The sequence below is a fragment of the Chiloscyllium plagiosum genome, unplaced genomic scaffold (assembly GCF_037043375.1).
Source record: "Chiloscyllium plagiosum isolate Xiang-an unplaced genomic scaffold, Cpla_swu_hap1 HiC_scaffold_48, whole genome shotgun sequence".
Lineage (NCBI taxonomy): Eukaryota > Metazoa > Chordata > Chondrichthyes > Orectolobiformes > Hemiscylliidae > Chiloscyllium > Chiloscyllium plagiosum.
The window spans coordinates 5980451-6001340 of record NW_028270186.1 but is presented as its reverse complement, the minus strand read 5'-3'; the positions used below and the strand labels follow the sequence as shown (position 1 = coordinate 6001340).

General features: G+C 43.5%; 1 protein-coding gene across 3 annotated transcripts in view; it reads left to right on the top strand.

The window, feature by feature from the left end:
• The window catches only part of gfpt1 (glutamine--fructose-6-phosphate transaminase 1), a 72244-nt gene extending 57092 nt beyond the window's left edge, over positions 1-15152 (top strand). For all 3 annotated transcript variants that reach the window (XM_043681254.2, XM_043681253.2, XM_043681252.2), the window contains 3 exons: positions 5642-5809; positions 9753-9914; positions 13017-15152. In XM_043681254.2, coding sequence (XP_043537189.1) covers positions 5642-5809; positions 9753-9914; positions 13017-13061 — 375 coding nt within the window. In that variant the 3' untranslated portion in view covers positions 13062-15152. The remainder of the gene's footprint in view (positions 1-5641; positions 5810-9752; positions 9915-13016) is intronic.
• Positions 15153-20890: the final 5738 nt, after the last annotated feature.

Sequence of the window (20890 nt, the reverse complement as noted above, 5' to 3'; positions counted from 1 at the left end):
ACATCTACCACCTTCAACATCCATTCCCTCCTCTACTGATGTTCAGTAGCAGCGGTGTGTACCATCTCTAAGATGTACTGCAGACATTCACCAAAGATCCTGAGGCAGTACCTTCCAAATCCACAGCCACTTCTATCTAGAAGGACAAGAGCAGCTGATACATGGGAACACCACCCTCTGCCAGTTTCCCTCCAAGCCAGTTACCATCCTGACTTGGAAATATATCGCCATTCCTTCACTGTCAGTGGGTCGATAGCCTGAAATTCCCTACCTAAGTGCATTGTGGGTCAACCCACAGCACATGGACTGCAGCAGTTCAAGAAGGAAGCTCACCCCCACTTTCTCAAGTCCAACTAGGAACAGGCGAATAAATGCCGGTCAGCCAGCAATGCCCAGATCCCACAAAGCAATTCTTTTTCTCAAATATCCGTGGTTCAGAAACGGAGAATAAGGTGGGGTTTCCTGCACAGGTCTTGGAACATAACAGACTGGTTGAGAAAGCTGTTGAGGCAACTCAGTTCAGTACCTCTGGAAGTTCGAGGCATATGATCCCAGAACAAGGACATTGTGGTAAACCTTTGTAAATCGCTGGTTCGGCCCAGGCTGGATTAAGATGTCCAGTTTGTGGCATGGCACGAGGTCTGGGCCTGGGAGAGATGCCTTCTCATGGCACCAGAATTGAGGACCTTCATTTAGCTGGAGAAACTGTGCTAGTTCTTCTTGGAACAGAGAGAGATCAGGCTGATTCAGTAGGGGATTTACAAATAATCAAGTGTTTGACAGTGTAAATGGGGGGAAATTGTTTCTGTTGGCAGGGGAATTAGCGAACTGAAGAGACAGATCTAAAATATTTAGCAGAAGTGCCAGGTGAGATCAAGAGAAATTTGTTATGACAGGGAGGTTTTATGACCTGGAATGGATTTCCCAAATGGGTTTGTAAAAGAGAATCGAATAAGTAATGAAAATGGAAAGATATGCAGGGCTGTGACCAAGAGCGAGGGAGTGGAAGTTTAATTGAAAACCTCTTTCACTGAGCCCAAGCAGGCTGGATGGTTTGAATGTTGGCCGATCAGACGGGAGTGGTGGAGAGCACACAGTTCACGTGGTGGAGCTGGGAGGAGTTCACATTGAACCCAGTGGGCAGTGACGTTGAGTAAGACCATACGTGCATTTTCTGAGTGAATTTCCAGGCTATTTGCTGTGGAGACCCATATTAAAGCAACAGCGACCAAGGAACGCCATTACTGCTATGTGGTTTCAACAGGCGTTACCATAGGTTTTACTGAGACAAGCACGCTTGAAAGCGTAGTTGAGTCATTTGAGCCATAAAGTCATCTTCATGTTGCTTGCTGCGTTCAAATGGAACCAAGGCCAATTGAGAATAATCTGAAAACAGGAAAAAGCTTCCATCAAACACGTCGCATTGGAAAGTTTCACTGCGCTCCAGGAATTTTTAATTAATCACAAGTCATCAAGGGTGGAAAGTTGGTTCTTAGCGTTGACCACAAATCTCACCACTTGTTTGGAAAAGCTAAACCAGATCTAAAAGTCCAGATTCTTATCCTTTCTGTGAAGCATCCTCTCTGGTGTCAATCCTGATCTAGTAGGGCCGATTTAAAAGCTGCTGTTTACTTTTGAGTCAGTTTCTTAACTTTGGCATTGCCTTATTACCAATAAAGTTTGCATTTACATAGTTAAACAAGCTGACAAGATTCATGTCAAACTATAGTTATCACCCAAGTCAGAGAAAGCGTTATTAAGCTAGTTAGGGCAGTGGTCTGTAGAGAGAGAGAGAGAGAGAGGGCAATGGGTTTCACAGACTTTGACTGTGCAGAGGATTGTTGAAAGCAAGTCTTCTCTAAAATGGCTGAACAAAAATGTCTGTGACAGACTTACTCTTGGTTGTTGTATGAGGAATATCACAATGGAAGGTACATTCAGTTCTCAGCCCTTTCAATTTTATAAACCAGCAAGGTAATTTGATCGACTGCTTTAAACACGTTTCAGTGACTAACTTGCATTGTTGAGGAATGAAACAGTCTCTGTAGCGGAAAAGGGAACATTTCCAGTGCTTTGTGGAAACCGGATGGGAATGAGGCAGAGCATGAAGCTCTTTGTGAAGTTTGCAATTCCATTCAAGCAGTTGCTAACCATCAGACAACTGTTCTGCTTTGTTAAAGGATCAGTAATGAGGGGGTATAATCTTAAGACGAAGACCAGGAGGTTTAAAGGGGATTTGAGGAAATGATTTTTCTCCCAGAAGGTGGTGGCAGGGTAGTTGAGGCAGGAAGCCTCACAACCATTAAAAAGTACCGAAGTGAGCAATTGACATGTCAGAACATTCAAGGCCAGGAGCTAGAAAGTGAAACACTTGTCAATTTAGAGTGGTTTTGTTGGTGCTGACTGGATGGGCCGAAGGGTGTGTTCCATCCTGTGTGAGTCTGAGAGTGGTTTTATTGTGCGATTGTAATTCTTCAGCCTCTGACTGATCGCCAAGCAAATGGGTGTGTTGTTCTGCCCTCAGTTACCTCCATAAAATCCAAAACCATCCATCCCATGGAGTAAGTTGTCCATAGGAAGGCAAGTATCAGGTTGTTGGGCTACAGAAATCAATAAAGAATATTTTAAGTTATGCACAAACCCCTGGCATGTGCCAGAATGACAGCAAATATGCTGTCAGTGAGTTTGCACCGAAAAACTGAAGCCTGACAGATTCCAGGACCTCTGGTTTGCAAATTGAAACAAGGTTCGATGCACTGAAGCAGCTATTTATAGACAACTGACATAGAGTATTGGCAATATACAGCACGAAAACAGACCATTCTGGCAGCTCATTTCACACATACCACCCACTGCGTGAAAAAGGTGCATCTTAGGTCCCTTTTATATCATTCTCCTCTGACCCTAAACCTATGCCCTCTAGTTCTGGACTCCCCCATCCCAGGGAAAAGACCTTGTCTATTTACCCAATCCATGCCCCTCATGATTTTATAAACCTCTATATGGTCACCCCTCAGCATCTAACGTTCCACGGAAAACAGTCCCAGCCAATTCAGCCGCTCCCTGTAGCCCAGATCCTCCAACCCTGGCAGCATCTTTGTAAATCTTTTCTGAGCCCTTTCAAGTTTCACAACATTTTTCTGATAGGAGGGCGACTAGAATTGCATACAATATTCCAAAGGTAGCCTAACCAATGTCCTGTACAGCCGCAACATGACTGCCCAACTTCTATACTCAATGCTGTGACCCATAAAGGAAAGCATACCATCTCTGTACACAGCAACTAACTTCAAACTCTGACTCTTCACCTTCATAAAGAATATTTTCTTTTAGTAAATTTGACCGTCTATCCTGGGTGAGATGAAATTACAGTATTTCCCAAGGTAAATTCCTTGCTATTTGTGAAGTCTCCTCAGCCTGTGGAAAAATATCTATCCTTTTCAATCCTTCATTTGGCTTTTAGTTGTTTAATCAGATGGAACTAGTTCTTCAAAATGCACAGTGAAGCGAATTCGGCTCATCTTGTAAACTTGGCATGAGGAAGAAGGAGAAACCAGAGATGTTTTTGAACAAAGTCAAGACTCTCCATTGGAAGTATTTTAGGATCAACCTGTTCAGAGGTGTTATGACACACCTCTGGAACAGATGAACCCAGCATCCTGGTTCAGAGGTAGGGACACTGGAGGCACGAGACCCGTCCTCTCCATTGAAAAGGTTGAGCACAGAATAAAGCTGAGTTGTGCTCTTAATGTGGAACAGCCTCCAAACATTGCTCAAGCCCCAGGTTATTTGGATTGGATCGTAGATGGTGATGTCGAAACTGCACTGAAAGATGTCTCCACATTCAGCAAGGGAGGGGAGAAAGTTTAGAATCAAAATAAAATTTTGTCATGGTAACATATGACACATATCACAATTTCATGAAATGCCGTTAGTTTGAAAGGACAGTTGTACAAATGTGAAATCTGACAAATATATGCTCATGTTGGCAGCGACAGTTTCTTCAAATACTTAACCCCTGGCAGCTGAATGTATTTAATTTTCATTCCCTTGGGAGATGAATAGTTCCATTTGCAAAACAGTATCTGTGATTTATAGGCCATTCCTCGAAAACTAATTGAGGAAAATGAAAAGCAGAGTGTTATTTCCGCAGTGAGCTTTAGCAACAGACAATTAACCTCTTTGCTTGTCGAGATATTGCGCAGTTGAGTGTCCCTTGCCCTTAATTAGCTAAAGCACCATCTGAAAGGAATCTTTTTATCGAGACACAAGAGGTCACGGAGTCTGGCTGTGTTCATAGAGAAAATCAATTGGAGCCATGTGCTGAGGAAGTGAATTATCTGAACCTCACATATTTTGTTCAAAACACATCAATTGTCTTGTCTAAAATCAGCCAAGAATTCATGTTGCAAAACCTCCAAAGTGAGCAGGAGCCCAGCAAAGCAGAGCAGTAGACTCAGACTCAAAGTAGCACAACACTGACCTTCCATTGTCTTCTAACAGCAATTATGTTTTATTGCTGTGAACTTGAGTGTTCTGTGGAAATATGATGAATGCTGACGGAAGTAGCCAAGTCCCCTAAGAATCCTTAAACAGCAATTTGCATGCACGTCTTTAAATCCAGTCTGTTGTTCTCGTTGCTGACAATATGGTTGGCTATGCACTGGGGGCACAAATACCCATTGGATGATCACATCCCTTCAGCCCACAAGCATAACTCCCAACTTCTGGTCTTCTGTCAACTTTAATTGTCTATCTTGCTCTCACACTGACATTTCTATCCTTGGCCTGTTGTACTTGCTGAAGTGAGGCACAACATCAGCTTCAGGAGCACGACATGCACTTTCAGTTTGATACTTTGCAGCCGTCTGGACTCCGTGTTGATTTCAGCAATTTCACAGGGTAAATACTGTTGCCCCAATTTGTTGCTGTCCCTTGCCTTGTTTTGTTCATCTTTCAGCCAGCAACACACCTGCTCTCAGTACATTTACATTGGCTCTGGAGGACTCAAATGTCTGTCATGCAGCCTCTGCCGTTTTCTAGCCTATCACAGACCTTGCCCCACACACATCTCTGCTCCAAACCTATCAGGTCAGGTTTCTGAGGAAGGGTCACTGGATCCGAAACATTAACTCTGATTTCTCTCCACAGATGCAGCCAGACTTGCTGGACTTTGCCAGCTATTTTGTTTTTTATTTCATTTCCAGCATCTGCAGTTCTTTTGCTTTTTATTTTCTATAAGATCCACAGTGTGGATTAGGACCCCCTCACCAGATCATGCGCTGAAGTTTTGGGAGTCATGAGCTCTGAGGAAGTGATTCTCATGAGGGGACTGTAACAATTTTTAAGTCTTGAAATAGGATCAGAGGAGAAAAAAGTATTCGATTTCTAAGTTTGGTTCTCGTGAAACTTCACAGACCAAAGTTTGACTACTCTTTGTCTTGCTACAAGAATGCTGCCTGACGTGCTAAGGTTGTTTCCATAAATTTGTGTTTTTATTTTGTGTCTCTGGCATCTGTAACGTTTTGCTCTTCAAGAGTTTCTGTTGTGTTTTTTTTATGAATTAATTTTCTGGTGGAATTGACCACATTGACCCACAGCCTCTTGAGACGCATACAAATCTCTTAAATTGTTTTCACAGAAAATCAAAGAGATCACATATATGCATTCTGAAGGGATCCTAGCAGGTGAGCTGAAACACGGACCCCTGGCCCTGGTCGACAAGCTGATGCCAGTTATCATGGTGATCATGAGGGACCACACATACACCAAGTGCCAAAACGCTCTGCAGCAAGTGGTCGCACGGCAGGTACAAACATCAGATTTTCAATAACTTTCAGTTGTCTCTTTATCAGAGCTGTAGGCCCTTTACTGGTGTATTGTCAGGCTCAAGAATGAGATCTTCAAACCAGACCATTCAGGGTTAATTGTTAAGAGTTAATTAGACATGACAGTGAGCAATTGTGGTAAAGTGGAAACGCTCATGAAAAGCAAAAATAGCCTGTTTTGATGGGGATGGGCAGAAACTGCCTGACCCTTAGGGTTGTTGGGAACCATCCGCTTGCACAGTCTACATGTGGCCACCTGGACTTTGTTACCACCTACTATTAGAGATATCGAGATGTACAGCATGGAAGCAAACCCTTCGGTTCAACTCGTCCATGCTGACCAGATATCCTAAATTAATCTAGTCCCATTTGCCAGCATTTCGCCCAAATCCCTCTAAATCTTCCCTATTCGCATACCCATCCAGATGCCTTTTAAATGTTGTAATTGTGCCAGCCTCCACCACTTCCTCTGGCAGCTCATTCCATACACGTACCACCCTTAATGTGAAAAGGTTGGTCCTTAGGTTCCTTTTAAATCTTTCTCCTCTCACCATAAACCTATGACCTCTAGATTTGGCCTCCCCGACCCCAGATAAAGACCCTATCCATGCCCCTCATGTTTTTATAAACCTCTATAAGGTCACTCCTCAGCCTCTGACACTCCAGGGAAAACAACCCCAGCCTATTCAACTTCTCCCTATAGCTCAAATCCTGCCAATATCCTTGTAAATCTTTTCTGCATTCTTTCAAGTTTCACAACATCCTTCTGATAGGAAGAACACCTGAATTGCATGCAATATTCCAAAAGTGGCCTAACCAATGTCCTATACAGCCACAATATGACTTCCCAACTGCTATACCCAATGCTCTGACCAATAAAGGTAAGCATACCAAACACACTCTTCACTATCCTGGGAGAAAGTGAGGACCGCAGATGCTGGAGATAAGAGTCAAAGAATGTGGTGCTGGAAAAGCACAGCCAGTCAGGCAGTATCCGAGGAACAGGAGAGTCGACATATCAGGTGTAATCCCTTCATTCCTGATAGAGGGCTTGTTCCTGAAACATCGACTCACCTGCTTCTCGGATGCTGCCTGACTGGCTGTGCTTTTCCAGCACCACACTCGTTAAGCCTCTTCACTATCCTGTCTACCTGGGATTCCACTTTCAAGGAACTATGAACCTGTACTCCAAGGTCTCTTTGTTCAGCAACACTCCCCAGGACCTTACCATTAAGTGTATAAGTCCTGCTGTGATTTGCCTTTCCAAAATGCAGCACCTCACATTTATCTAAATTAAACTTTGCCACTCAGCCCATTTGCCTATCTGATCACGGTCCTGTTTTACTTTGAGGTAATCTCCACTGTCCACTACACCACCAGTTTTGGTGGCCTCTGCAAAACTCACTGACCATATGTCCTGTATTCATATCTAAATCATTTATATTAATGACAAAAGCAGTGGATCCAGCATCGATCTTTGCAGCACACCATGGGTCACTGGCCTCCAGTCTGAAACACAGCCCTCCACCACCAAGCCCTGTCTCCTAATTTTGTATCCAAATGGCTAGCTGTCACTGAATTCCTTGTGGTCTAATCTTGCTCGTCAGTCTACCACACGGAACCATGCTGAAGTCCACATAGACAACGTCCATTGCTCGGCCTTCATCAAATTTCTTTGTCACTTCTTCAAAATACTCAAATCAAGTTAGTGAGGCATGATTTCCCGCACACAAAGCCATGTTGGCTATTCCTAATAAGTGTAAATCCTGTTCCTCAAAATCTCCTTCATCAGCTTACTCATCACTATCGTCAGGCTCAGTGGTCTATAATTCTCTGGCTTTCGAGAGCAGTCTGATTACTGAAGTTATTCTGAAATGGGAATTCAGCATGTAACCTTAGATCCAGAATAGTATTAATATCAGGAGCTCTGTCCCATTTGTGGGATTTTCCCTTTCAGGCTGGATTTGAGAGACCAGGGATATGGAATCTGAGATCAAACTCACAAGTGCCAGCCTTCACCCAGAGTTCCCAATGGACAGAAGACTGAAGCTCACTTGTAGAATATGTCTGAAGTAGTTTAAGCTTACAGATTCGCTCATTAATGTGCAGAAATCGAAAGTAGATTTTAAGCTGATAAATTTGTTTTATACCAAAGCACACGTGCATTCATTTTGATCAGACCTTAAAGAACCCTGCAGTGATTTCAACATTGTCAGTCAGGTAGACCTCATACAAATCTGAGTTGTCTGCCTGAGTTGCCTGGTCAAATCAGGGAGCAGTGGCAGACAGATATAAACAGGCTTTCAGAGGTACTGTTACTCTGGTGTCTGACTGTGAATGGGGCACTACTAATGTCAAAGACTGTTCATGTGGAAACAAAGGTAGACTTGATGATGGGATACTGGGGTCTGTGGAGTAATTCCAATGCCAGGAGGCACTTTCAGCCTCACATTACACTCAGCCCAGGATACCATCACAGCTGAGCAGTGCCTATTGCCTGCACAGTCAGAGTGGATCAGAATGACATCAGTATCATTAGGTTCAGGCCCCATTCCATCTGGGTTTTGGAGTTGTCTCCTTGCCATACCTGTTGTGGAGATCATGGTGCTGTGAGATGGACCCACCTTCATACATTGAAACATAGAGTAAGTTTAGTGGTCCAATTGCATGATATCGCCTTTTGCGATGGGATCCGCATCACAAAAATAGGCCAGTCTGCCCAACCCACCCATTCCAGACTTGAGTTCTCTCTCACCCCTTTTTTGTTTTGTTTGTTCATATCTGCCAGTGTAGTACCTGATCCTTTATCTGTCATATCCTTCCCGTGCTTCCCCTTAACTGGATCTGGACAATTCCCTGTCACCAGTCCTTGTGGTGTTGAGTTGCGCATTCTCACACGTTATTATCCAAAGCAAGTTTCTCCAGCATGCCGTGTTTGATTACCCAGTGTCAGTCTGATCTTGATAGCTTTGAGTTATGCTCGTACCCACGTTAAATTATTCTCTCTGCGTCCACTCTGCCGAACATTTTCATCATGTTCAAGTCCTCTATCCAGTCACACCTCAGCCTTCCAGGGACCCAGCCTGCCTATCCTTTCTTGATGTGTAAACTCCTGCATTTGCAGAGATGATCTGGATGGTTTTTGGAGTCTTGAGTGTAATGACAACATTCCTTCCTCAACCAATGCATCTCCGAAAAGAGAGTACAGAGTGGCCACTCACCTCAATTGAGTTTTATTGGGGATTGAACTTGGAATGAAATGGTAAATGCATTTGCCAACATTCCCAATCTTCTCCTTCGACATGCATTTCCATTTTGGGTAATTTCGGAGATAAATACCGTGTAAGTTAAGGTGGTTTTCTTCTGGAAATCTGCAGACAGTGGACAAAATCTAAGACTGAGGGCTGTGTCACGTCGCACAAAATGGAAACCTGAGAGAAAATGAGGTAATGAGTACAAGACAGTACAACGAATCTGAAACACTGAAAAGCTGTGGGGAGACACAACAGAGCATGTCAGACAATTTGTGTGATACTTGCAAGGAACAAGGGAGGAAAGTTTACGGGAGTGTTGTCCAGACTGGTGTGAGCAAAATCAAAAGCAGCATCAAGGGAGGTTGGAAGTGACAGCATATTGATATTAAAATTTGTTAGAAGAGTGATTGTGTTCACCATGTCGGGGACCTGTTTAACTCAGTTGGCTGGATGGCTGGTTAGAGATGCAGAGTGATGCCAACAGCGTGGGTTCGATTTCTGCAGCAGATGAGGTGAACTTGAAGGACTCACCTTCTCAACCCCTCCTCTCATCTGAAGCGTAGTAACCCTCAGGTTAAACTACCATCAGTTCTCCCTCTGTAATCAGAGAGCAGCTCTTTGGCCTGGTAAAACTGTGACAACTTCACCTTTTACCTTCACCTTGTTTCAGGGCCGTCCGGTGGTGATTTGTGACAGGGATGATTACGAGACCATCAAGAGTGTAAACCGGGTAATTAAAGTGCCTCATAGTGTGGACTGCCTGCAGGGGATCCTCAGCGTCATCCCACTCCAGCTTCTTTCCTTCCACCTTGCTGTTCTACGAGGATTTGATGTGAGTAAATATTTCAGGTGGGAGAAATTTGGATTTTCTTGCAGCTCATGCTTCCTTCCTCAGAGAGGTGAAGTGGAAGGCATGTGCACAAGCTTCTCAGCAGGTCTGGCAGCATCTGTAAGGAGAGAAAAGAGCTGACTTTTCGAGTCTAACTGACCCTTTGTCAAAGCTAAAAAAAGGGAGAAATAGGGAGGTATTTATACGAGGCTGAGAGAAGGTGAGTCGTGGCTCCAGAAGCAAAGGTAGCAATAAAGAGGTGATAATGACAGTGCATAGAGAGATTATAGGGAGGTTAGGAGCTGTGAATGACCAAGGCTGAAGCCGGTGCTATGTGACAAAATATGTGGGGGATGGAGGGGGATGCAAAGGCAAAATGGAAAACAGGGGAGAAGGGTAGCAAAGGGGGAAGAGGAGAGGAAAAAGGTGATAAGAGAGTGGGGAGCGAAAGAAAGAGAGACAATCAAGAAATAAGAGGTACAGAACAATGAAAAAAATATAAAAAAAGGATAAATAAAATTAAAAAATAAAATTATGGACCAGAATGAAAACAGAGGGGTCAAGATGGGATAATCATCTGAAGTTTTAGTTTTGACAAAGGGTCAGTTAGACTCGAAACGTCGGCTCTTTTCTCTCCTTACAGATGCTGCCAGACCTGCTGAGATTTTCCAGCATTTTCTCTTTTGGTTTCACATTCACAATTATGCACAAGCTTCTGTGGTCTGGCGAGGTCCACTCACTGCACTGTATGAGCTACTGCTCATGACAGGTTGCTGTCACTGTCGTCTTCAAGTGCAGGAAGCAAGAGGACTTGCTTGGTCTAGCGTGGTGGATGGAAACCATTTTCTGCACCATTGAGCAAAATCCCTTGTTATGAAAAAGATCTAGTTTATTGCATGTCAGCAGCTTATTGCTTATTAGAAAGGAATCATTGCCTTGTGACAGTCTTTCAGGACCTTACGTCTCACTTGTTCAAGACTTGAAGATGTTTAGTCCAGCAGTCCATGTGGTATCATAGTGGGTGGTCATGAGGACACTGCTCAGTTTTCACCCTTTCAGACGCATATTGAGCAATTTCGGCCAAAAAGTTAACAGCATGCAGTACGCGAAGATCAATGCTGAGAACACTTTCTGATAAACTTGTGATTGCTAAGATGTTACACATTTATTCTGAACTAGCTGTTATAAATCAGCTTACCCATACCCAGAAATGTCAGCGAGGAGCATGTCAAACGTGTTTAATATTTATCCATCTCATTGCTGCTATCCAGTTTTCGCGTTGGATTCACCAATATAGCCTTGAGTTTAAAATGGAGATTGCATACAGTTAGTTCTTCTATAACGTGATTGTAGTGTCCTTGTGCAACTCTGCGTTACAGGAAAACTGGGCTTTAGAAACAGGCTTAAAGTGTTGGTGCTGTAACCACGTTAAGTGCTGTAGAAGTAGCATCCCCAATTTGTCAATCACGTTACAGCGAATTTGTGTTGACAAAATGCGCGTTATAACAGAACAACCTGTATGTGAACTGAAAACAGAAAACTCTCAATATCTACAGTAAGTCACTCAGCATTTGAAGGAGACGGTCTCAGAGTGGGCCAATCTCCTTCATGAGATCTGAGAGTTCTATCAAAAGCTAGGGCCAGACTTCACTTCCATAAACTGATGTATGTAATTCCAAACTTTTCCGTTTGCCAAAATAAAGTATTCCTGGTTTCCTTGCGTGAAAATAGGTGTTCTAGTGTTCCCTCAACCACAATCTCCAAAATAACCAGATGAGCATGTATTTGATCTCATTGCACTGAGTCGGAAGCTAATGGGGGAAAAATAGCCGCCCTGCTGACTGAAGTAATATCAGTACACTTCTGCTCAGTCATCATGTCATAGAGATGTACAGCACGGAAACAGACCCTTCGGTCCAACCCGTCCATGCCGACCAGATATCCCAACTCAATCTAATCCCACCTGCCAGCACACGGCCCATATCCCTTTAAACCCTTCCTATTCATATACCCATCCAAATGCCTCTTAAATGCTGCAATTGTACCAGCCTCCACCACATCCTCTGGCAGCTCATTCCATACTCGTACCACCCTCTGAGTGAAAAGGTTACCCCTTAGGTCTCTTTTATATCTTTCCCCTCTCACCCTAAACCTCTGCCCTCTAGTTCTGGACTCCCCTACCCCAGGGAAAAGATTTTGTCTATTTATCCTATCCACGCCCCTCATAATTTTGTAAACCTCTGTAAGGTCACCCCTCAGCCTCCGGCTCCAGGGATCACAGCCCCAGCCTGTTCAGCCTCTCCCTGTAGCTCAAATCCTCCAACCCTGGCAACATCCTTGTAAATCTTTTATGAACCCTTTCAAGTTTCACAACATCTTTCCGACAATATTCCAACAGTGACCTAACCAATGTCCTGTACAGCCGCAACATGACCTCCTAACTCCTGTACTCAATACTCTGTGAAGTGATCTGAGATATTTCATTGATTTATAAATGCCAGTGTTTCGAAACATCAACAGCTTTTGTTCTTCAGCAACAGAAATTTGAATGCAGCATGAGTCCGAAATGAACAGCTGCTTTTAAATGAACAGTCACATTATTAGGTGAAAGTGAGGACTGCAGATGCTGGAGATCAGAGTTGAGAGTGTGGTGATGGAAAAGCAGAATCATTCCTGATAAAGGGCTCTTGCCCAAAACATCGATTCTCCTGCTCCTCAGATGCTGCTGGCCTGCTGTGCTTTTCCAGCACCACACTCGCGACAGAGTCACATCATTAGCCAAGTGTCGCTCGGATGTGAGCGACATGCAAAGAGAATTGGCTGGATTCCTAACCCCGATTGCTCCACATCAGCTGATAAAGATAGGTGTGAATATGCAGATGCAGGCGTTAGAAACAGTCCTTATCCTTTCAGTGCGCAGGACATCGACTTGCAAGTGAGAAGTGACTCTTTGGGTGAGGTTGCACAAGGTTCTAGTTGCATGTGGAATTGTAGGGAGATTGGAACAGTCATGCCAGAAAGCAGGAGGGGCAGAGTGAAACACAAGTGCAGCAAAGCATCACAGTCAAACAACAGTCACTAATCACCTTGTATTTCCTTCTGAAGGTTGACTGTCCCCGAAACCTGGCGAAATCCGTGACCGTGGAGTGACACAATGTACAGAATCCACAGGAAAGACAGAGGGCCAATGTTTATTTTTTAACCTGAAAAATCTTAACTTTTTTTATATTTTAGCAAGTTTGTAAACCCACTGGGGATAATCTTCCTATTTTACTTTTTAGAGTAGTGCAACTTATGTGGGGCAGTTCTACACATGTAGAGCTGTGCATTATTGAATCATTAGAAAAGGAAATAGAAGGCAAGATTGCTGCGCAGTGGGCTGTGACCTTAATGTTTTTTTGTGTTGGGTTTTTATCTATGTTCAGTGTTTCTTCCGTTTAGGATTAATCTCAAACCAGGGTTTCAAGCTGCTTATCCCTATCTCCATTCCAAATCATTTTAATTTCAGTGTACTGTGCAGAAGTGAAGAAGGCTTGTGAGCACAGTCCACTGATCACTGTTTGTAATACAAGTCACTTTTTTCTTTGGACCAATAAATGACCAATCAAGTCTGTGACAAGGGAACACTGTAGTCTGGAGTGGAGTGAAAGGGATTCTGCTGGCATGACAGAAACCAAACCCTGTGCCCATTCTTGAGCAGAAATGTAACACATAAAGACAGAGCCCAAAACTACATTTTAAGCTTTGTTGTGTTGAAAGTTACACTACGTGGGCAAGAGCTGGAAGAGTCACACCAGTTCCTTCACCCACAGGATATTTTGCTATGCAAATGTCTGAAAGTTCAGATTTCTTTCATCCTCACCTGCTCTCAGGCCTGCTGCCCTCCTGCAAACTGTGCTCAGATTTAACAAGTTCACACAAACAAAACTCATGTTATGAAACATCAAATTTCTCTTTTCGGTCTGCTCACATGACGTGGTGTGTTCCTTGCTACTGGCTTATTGTGAGCAGCTGTTGGGAGTTGACTTTGCTCAGTAATTCTCATTGTAAATAGTAAATTCACAATAATGTAAAATGACTCCTGAAACAGTGCACATCAGAGGTTGCTGAGTTTCCTGTAGTTAACCCATACCTGTCTCAATAGGAACGGCAGCAGCAGTTGATGAAGAATAAAGGCAATTCACGAAAGTTGCATTTTATCTTCCCACTCCTCCACTCCACCTCAAAATATCTTCACTTCCAAAATGGGGAATGAAGCACGAAACTGCTTAAAACTGACAAATGACAGTTTGATCATGAGCTGAAACCCTGTTATGTATGTACGATTCATTATTTATGTTGGCTTAATACTTTATACTGTGATTTTTAACTTACTGGGTCCTTGCATGAAGTTGAAGCTTGTGGCACAAAAGGAAATCCATGGATTCCCTTTGGAAATGTGAATCAGAAAAAAAAAATCAGAAAACTAGAAATTAGATGAAGAAAAACCTTTAAAATCATTTCATGAAAGAAGTTGACTTTGCTCATTCGAAGATAATGTTACTTAACTCCTGACAGAAGCAACAGGGGTGACTGTAACCATGATGAGCTGATATCAGTCGTGGGCAGGCATGTCACTCTCTGGCACGCACGGTCTATGCATGTAGTGCACGAAGAAGTATAATTTCAGCCTTTCCAACGTCAGTTAATTGGACATGCTGCAATCTGCAGGAGAGTAACACTTCTGGCCATCCCGTGGATCCTGCCACTCCACACAACTGGGTTTAAAAGGGAAAACTCACATGTGGAAAAATTGAAGGAAAACTTGCATGCAGTCATGAAGCCTGTTCCTTTCTGCAACTGTTAGATGAACTGAGTCGCATTACGTAATGTGACTCATTTTTAGCTGCTGAGTTGCAAATCAGTTTTGGATCTACTTTTGCGATCTGTGCAACACATGTCTCCAATGAGCAGTGGAACTGGTCTGGAATGCCACAGAATGTTTTTGGTCCTGTCTGAGTTTGGAAGGTCTGAACAAAATTGTCGGATACAAAGGGTTTTTTCTCGATCCCTAATCATCCCGTCCCCACCTCCACCCTGTACCTTGATGTCAGTATCTGCCAAGGTTTTTATTGATCTCATGTTAAGCTTGAAGTTTGATTCCAGCTTCACTGTAATGCAATGAATGAGGAAGTGTAATCTTGGAGAATTTTGATAACTGGAGTATTTAAAGAAGGAATAAATTTTGCTGAGCTCACCAAATGTCAAGTGTTGCTGTGTAAACTTAACTGTGCATATAATTGAGTTTCTGGATGAGTGGTGCTGGAAGAGCACAGCAGTTCAGGCAACGTCCGAGGAGCAGTAAAATCGATGTTTCGGGCAAAAGCCCTTCATCAGGAATACAGGCAGAGAGCCTGTAGGGCTTTTGCCCGAAACGTCGATTTTACTGCTCCTTGGATGCTGCCTGAACTGCTGTGCTCTTCCAGCACCACTAATCCAGAATCTGGTTTCCAGCATCTGCAGTCATTGTTTTTACCTATATAATTGAGTTTGTCAGCTTCCTCTCACTTGCCACACTTAATGCTTTCCAGCAGCTAATTAGAAGCAGTCTGGGGAATGAAACACCTTCAAGAGTTCTCCCAAGGGTGACGCATTGAATTTCTGTTCCATTTCTGAAGAATACAGGCAGCCTATTCAAGGTGCAAAATTCCACAATGTCTCACAGAAAGGCTCTTGTCCTCTCAAGTAGCAGTCAGAGGCGCAAGGCACTGTGTGCCTATCAAAGCGATCCTCTGTTCATGCCAAAGACAGTGAAGACCAGACCTGTTAGATAGGCTTCCCTTTTGAAATGTCACTGAAGGGCATTGATGAACTTGCATGAGATGTGGAAGCAAACTGACATCCTTTGGCCCATCAAGTCAGCTCTCGTATTTGATCAAGGCTGTTATGATTCTCAAACCCTTTCCCCTGCCTTCTCCCTGTAACCCTTGATAACCCTTAATAATCAGAAACCTATCTATCTCTGTCTGAAATAAAACTCAGTGACGACTTCCATGGTCCTTGGCAGCAATGAGTTCCTCAGATTCACCACCCTCTAGTTGAAGAAATTTCTCCTCATATCAGTTCTCAAGAGTTGTCCCTTCATTCTGAGGCTGTGCCCTTGGGTCCTTGTTTCTTCTCATAGAAACATCTTCTGCATGTCCACTCTATGTAGGTCCCTCGGTATTTTATAAGTTTCAGTGAGATTCCCTCTCATCATTCAAAACTCTATGGAGTACAGACTCAGAATCTTCAACTGCTCATGATATGATAAGCTCTTCAATCCCAGGATTATTCTTGTAAATCTCCTTTGAACACGCTTCAAGGCCAGCGCATCCTTCCTTAGACACGGAGCCCAAAACTGCTCACGGTATTCCAAATGCAATCTGACCAGAGCCTTATATAGCCTCAATAGTACATCTCTCCTCTTATACTCTTGTCCTCTCAAAAAGTATGGGAAGATTACATTTACCTTCCTAACTACCAACTGAACCTGCATGTTAACCTCAAAATAATCCTGAACTAGGACTCCCAAGTCCCTTTGTGCTTCAGATTTCCAAAGCTTTTCCCTGTTAGAAAACAGTCTGTGCTGCTATACTTCCCATCAAAGTGCATGACCTCATACTTTCTCAGATTCTCACTTTCTCAAAGTGCTCTGTCTGCCAATTCCTTGCCAACTCTCCTGGAACTGTCCAAGTCCTTCTGCAGCCTCCCTGCCTCCTCAGCACTGTGTCAACTGCAAACTGAATAGCAATGTCATCAGTTCCTTGGTAAGATCATTAATGTGTGACATGAATCTTCTCCACAGGAAAAGCTGAGTGGTAAAACCAATGGAATCCTGCACATGTTGCTGTCTGGGAACAAGACAGGAAACATTGCAAATACTCAGCGTCACTGAGTTACTCTGATCACAAGTCATCATCCTCTGTCAATAATGCCATTTCAGGCTTGAAATGCTGTGTGACCTGCTGAGCACTTACAGCATCTTCTGTTCCAGTTGTAGCAAAAGCTGCACTGTTTCTGGTGTTCCTCTTTTTGTGACCAGGTCCCTTTGGGTCAGGCAAGCATTTTGGATGTTGCCTTTCTGTGTTCAAGTTAAAATGTGGATGCGAGCCTTCGGGACAGGCCAGTACCTGCAGGAGTGTCTTCTTGGGGAGGTGGTTTCACATCGACTCCAGGGAGTTAGCGAGTTATTGAAACACGCTGAACAGCACAAACCCTCACTCTTGAATTGCTGCATTCATACCTATACTGTCTTTTGTGGGAAGATAGTGGAGCCAGGCTGCTTTGGTGTCCAATTCAAGTATATTCCTGAGGTTGGGCATGAGTTACAATGTCACCAGAAATTTAAAAATCTAGGGTGTAGGTTTGCTCGCTGAGCTGTAGGTTTGATATCCAGACGTTTCATTACCTGGCTTGGTAACATCATCAGTGGTGACCTCCAAGTTGTTGTCTCCTGCTTTCACACACAAACGAAGCAGTATCAGAACACTGTTCCAACGAGCCACCACACAGTGCGCACAGACGAACTTCGGAAAACAGAGGAGAACCACCTATACAATGTATTCAAAAAGAACGGATACTCAAAAAATACAGTCCGCAGATTCCTCAAGAACAAACCTAATCTAATCTAAAACCATGACAAGCAGACCAAACACAGCCAGAAACCCTAACCACTTTACCATACATCAAAGAAGTTTCAGAAATGACAGCCAGACTACTAAGACCCCTCGGAATCCTAGTAGCACACAAACCCACCAACACTCTCAAACAAAAACTAACAAGCTTAAAAGACACAGTACAACCCATGGACAAAACCAACGTCATCTACAAAATTCCATGCAAGGACTGCCACAAACACTACGTAGGACAAACAGGAAGAAAGTTAGCCTCTAGGATACACGAACACCAGCTAGCCACAAAAAGACACGACCCTCTCTCCCTCGTAGCCCGACACACGGATGAAAAAAAAACACCAATTCGACTGGGACAACACATCTATCCTGGGACAGGCTAAGCAAAGACATGCCAGAGAATTCCTAGAGGCCTGGCACTCCAACCACAACGCCATAAACAAACACATAGATCTAGATACCATCTATCAACCCCTCAGAAAATGAACAAGAAATGACATCACCAGGAACCCCATCCAGGACAAACATATAAATAGAAAGCAGGAGATGGTCTGGCCTGAGAAGGTCTTCAGTCGAGCAATCTTCACGATACAGCACCATCTTGAAAATGTTGCAGCGCTGCCCATTCAAGTGGCCGCCACATATTGTGCTGTAGGTTGGCCATGCTCTGTGCAACCCTGTCAGACACTGCACTGGCTGGTCTCGTGGCCATCTGAAACAATCAGGCTTGCTTTTAATGGTGCATTCTGCTTGTGGAGCCAGCCACTGCAGTGACATTTGGGCTCGCTAACTCCCCAACCTCACCCCACTCTGTCTGGTGTTGAATTGCAAAATGCACGAAGACTGAAAGCATGAAACGACAATGGAAGTCTGACCACAACTGGCACAGTGAGCCATTGCTTTAGTAGAACAATCACTGTGCTCCATGAGTAGACAGGTCTAAAGATTTACAATGTGTGTGCACTTAAACATTTGAGAAATCATCAAAATGTCTTGATGGCTTGGCTTGTGCAGCAGTTAGTTCAACTTACTGAGTGAAACCAAGTCCCACTTTGCAAAATGCAATTGCCAAGAAACCCAAACAGGCCAAAAACATTATCCCTGGTGGATTGTGGAGTGACTTTGATAATCCCATTCTTATTTTCAGACATCTGTGCCTCCTGTATACTACCCAACCCCCTCCCAACTGAAGGCCATAACATTAACAGGAAGAAACGAAAGGAATTGTTTATTGTGCTCAAAGAGTGAGGTTGATTGCTCCTCTTATACTGCCCTGGCCCAGTGAATGCTTGGAAAACAGTTCTGTCTGTTTCTAAATGTGGTATTTCCTGCACCAGCAGTGAGTCGTGTATCGATTCATGTCCAGAAAGTGAGGACTGTGGGGATTTTCTGTAAAACCTGCTACTCCGTGTGTTTTGGTGTGCGACATGTGTACCAGGTGTAAGTAAGCCTTTTGCTGCACTATTGTTGTCTCTTGTATTTCAGCGCCAAGTCCATTTTGCAACACTTCGGAAAGCAGCATGGCAGATTGCCTTCCATGTGTTAATGAGATGAATATCAAAGCTGCAGCCTCTCCATATTCCACATGTCAATAGGAAAGCGTGCTGGATGAGAACATAATGTTTTAGTGACACCAGTCCTCAAGTTGCGATTGGCATCCTGGGTGAGATAAAACAGGGCAACAGCACGTGCACAATTTTTGGCTCTTAAGTTACATACGCCTTCCTGCTGTTATGTGAGGCGGTGAGGGGGAAAATTAACTAATGGATAGATATTTGTATGTACAGCATTTATATGTACTGTACATGGCTATTAACTGTCCTTGACCTGGATTTGGAATGGGATAACAGCTAATTGTGTTAGGTGTTGAGGATGATTGCAGAAGACGTCGGAATGTTTCTTTCCTGCTGTTTACATTGCACATTGGAAACAAAATGTGAAATCATCAGCACAAGTGTAGCCATTGCACACTCTCCACCTCAGGAACACTAAAATTGACACATACCAGTTGATGTGATGAACAGTGACGCCAGTGCACTTGGAGGTGCTGTTCCAAGCTTGGAGCTGCAGGGGCAGCATTGAGGGAACTTTTCTGCGCGTACAGTTGTGCTGTAACTCACCTGAGAACACTTGGCACTTGTTGCCTGGGGATTAGCGTTTGCATTGCACACCACCATGAGCATCCCTCGCTCTGATGAGCTGAAAATGTGACATAAATTTATCTAATTAAATTCCAGTGGCAGTGGCTTCCAACAGCGGATTGGACTGAAGACGATGTTTGGCTGATGTATCGGTAATGATGTTGCTACACAGTGCTTTAACTGGAGTACGATCTACTTATTGTGCTGTGAATCTGGTGACTTTTTTTCTTTGAATGCTTCATACTGGACAGTCTGTGGTCCTGCATTAAGTCATTCATCACCTTAAAGAGATGAAACTTGATGTGAAGATCGCCTGGGCTTTGAGCCGATCTCCATCAGGGTTGTTAATGCAGAAATGTTTCCAAAGCGATTTCGTGGTCATAATGTTCACTACCTTCTGTTCAGGGATATTTGGTTCCGTGACAGGATTGACAGAACCTAAATGAACTGGCATTGGGACAATAATTTCCAAGTTTGCATGGTCCCTCTTATCCCTCATTTTTAATCCTTGGGACATGCACAGATGAATAACATTACTGAAGATTGGGATGGTTGGGGGTGCTGGTGTGGACCTTTTTCACTTGTGTTTTGTGTTGCTGCCACTCAAGGTTAAGAGGGCTTATTTTATCTGATTGACACAATCCTCACCGCTTTGTCTCAGTCAGCTCTCTACTTGTTTTTGATTACTTGTTGCGTCAATGATTTATGGCAAATGCGCATCATTAATTGCTCGTCTTTGTATAACTTTTAATAAAAATAAGTTAGGTTTTCTTGAAGACTCTGAGAAGTTTCTTTCATGAGTATTGGCAGACATGCTCCAGTGAAGACAGTAATTGGTAAATGATTTTCATTTTTCCATGTTCACTGATCTGCCTTTCACTGAGCAGTCAAACTATGGCATGTGTAATCATACATGGAAAAAAAAACAGTTGGCAGGACTCTTGGTAGATCCTGGCCTGCAACTCCTTGTAACGTGGATTCAACATTGAGACCATATTTACTCATGCAAAGGCCCCATGTGAAGTAAGTTAGAGCTCTCTGAAGCTATATTACAGTTAAGGCTGTCGCTGCAATTATTCAGTAACAGTCGTGGTGCTCACCAAGAGGCAAGAAGCAGTTCCAGTACAATAGGTTCAATGTTTTATTATTTGGTGTGTCGTTTCAGACAAAAGCCATAATCCAGTCA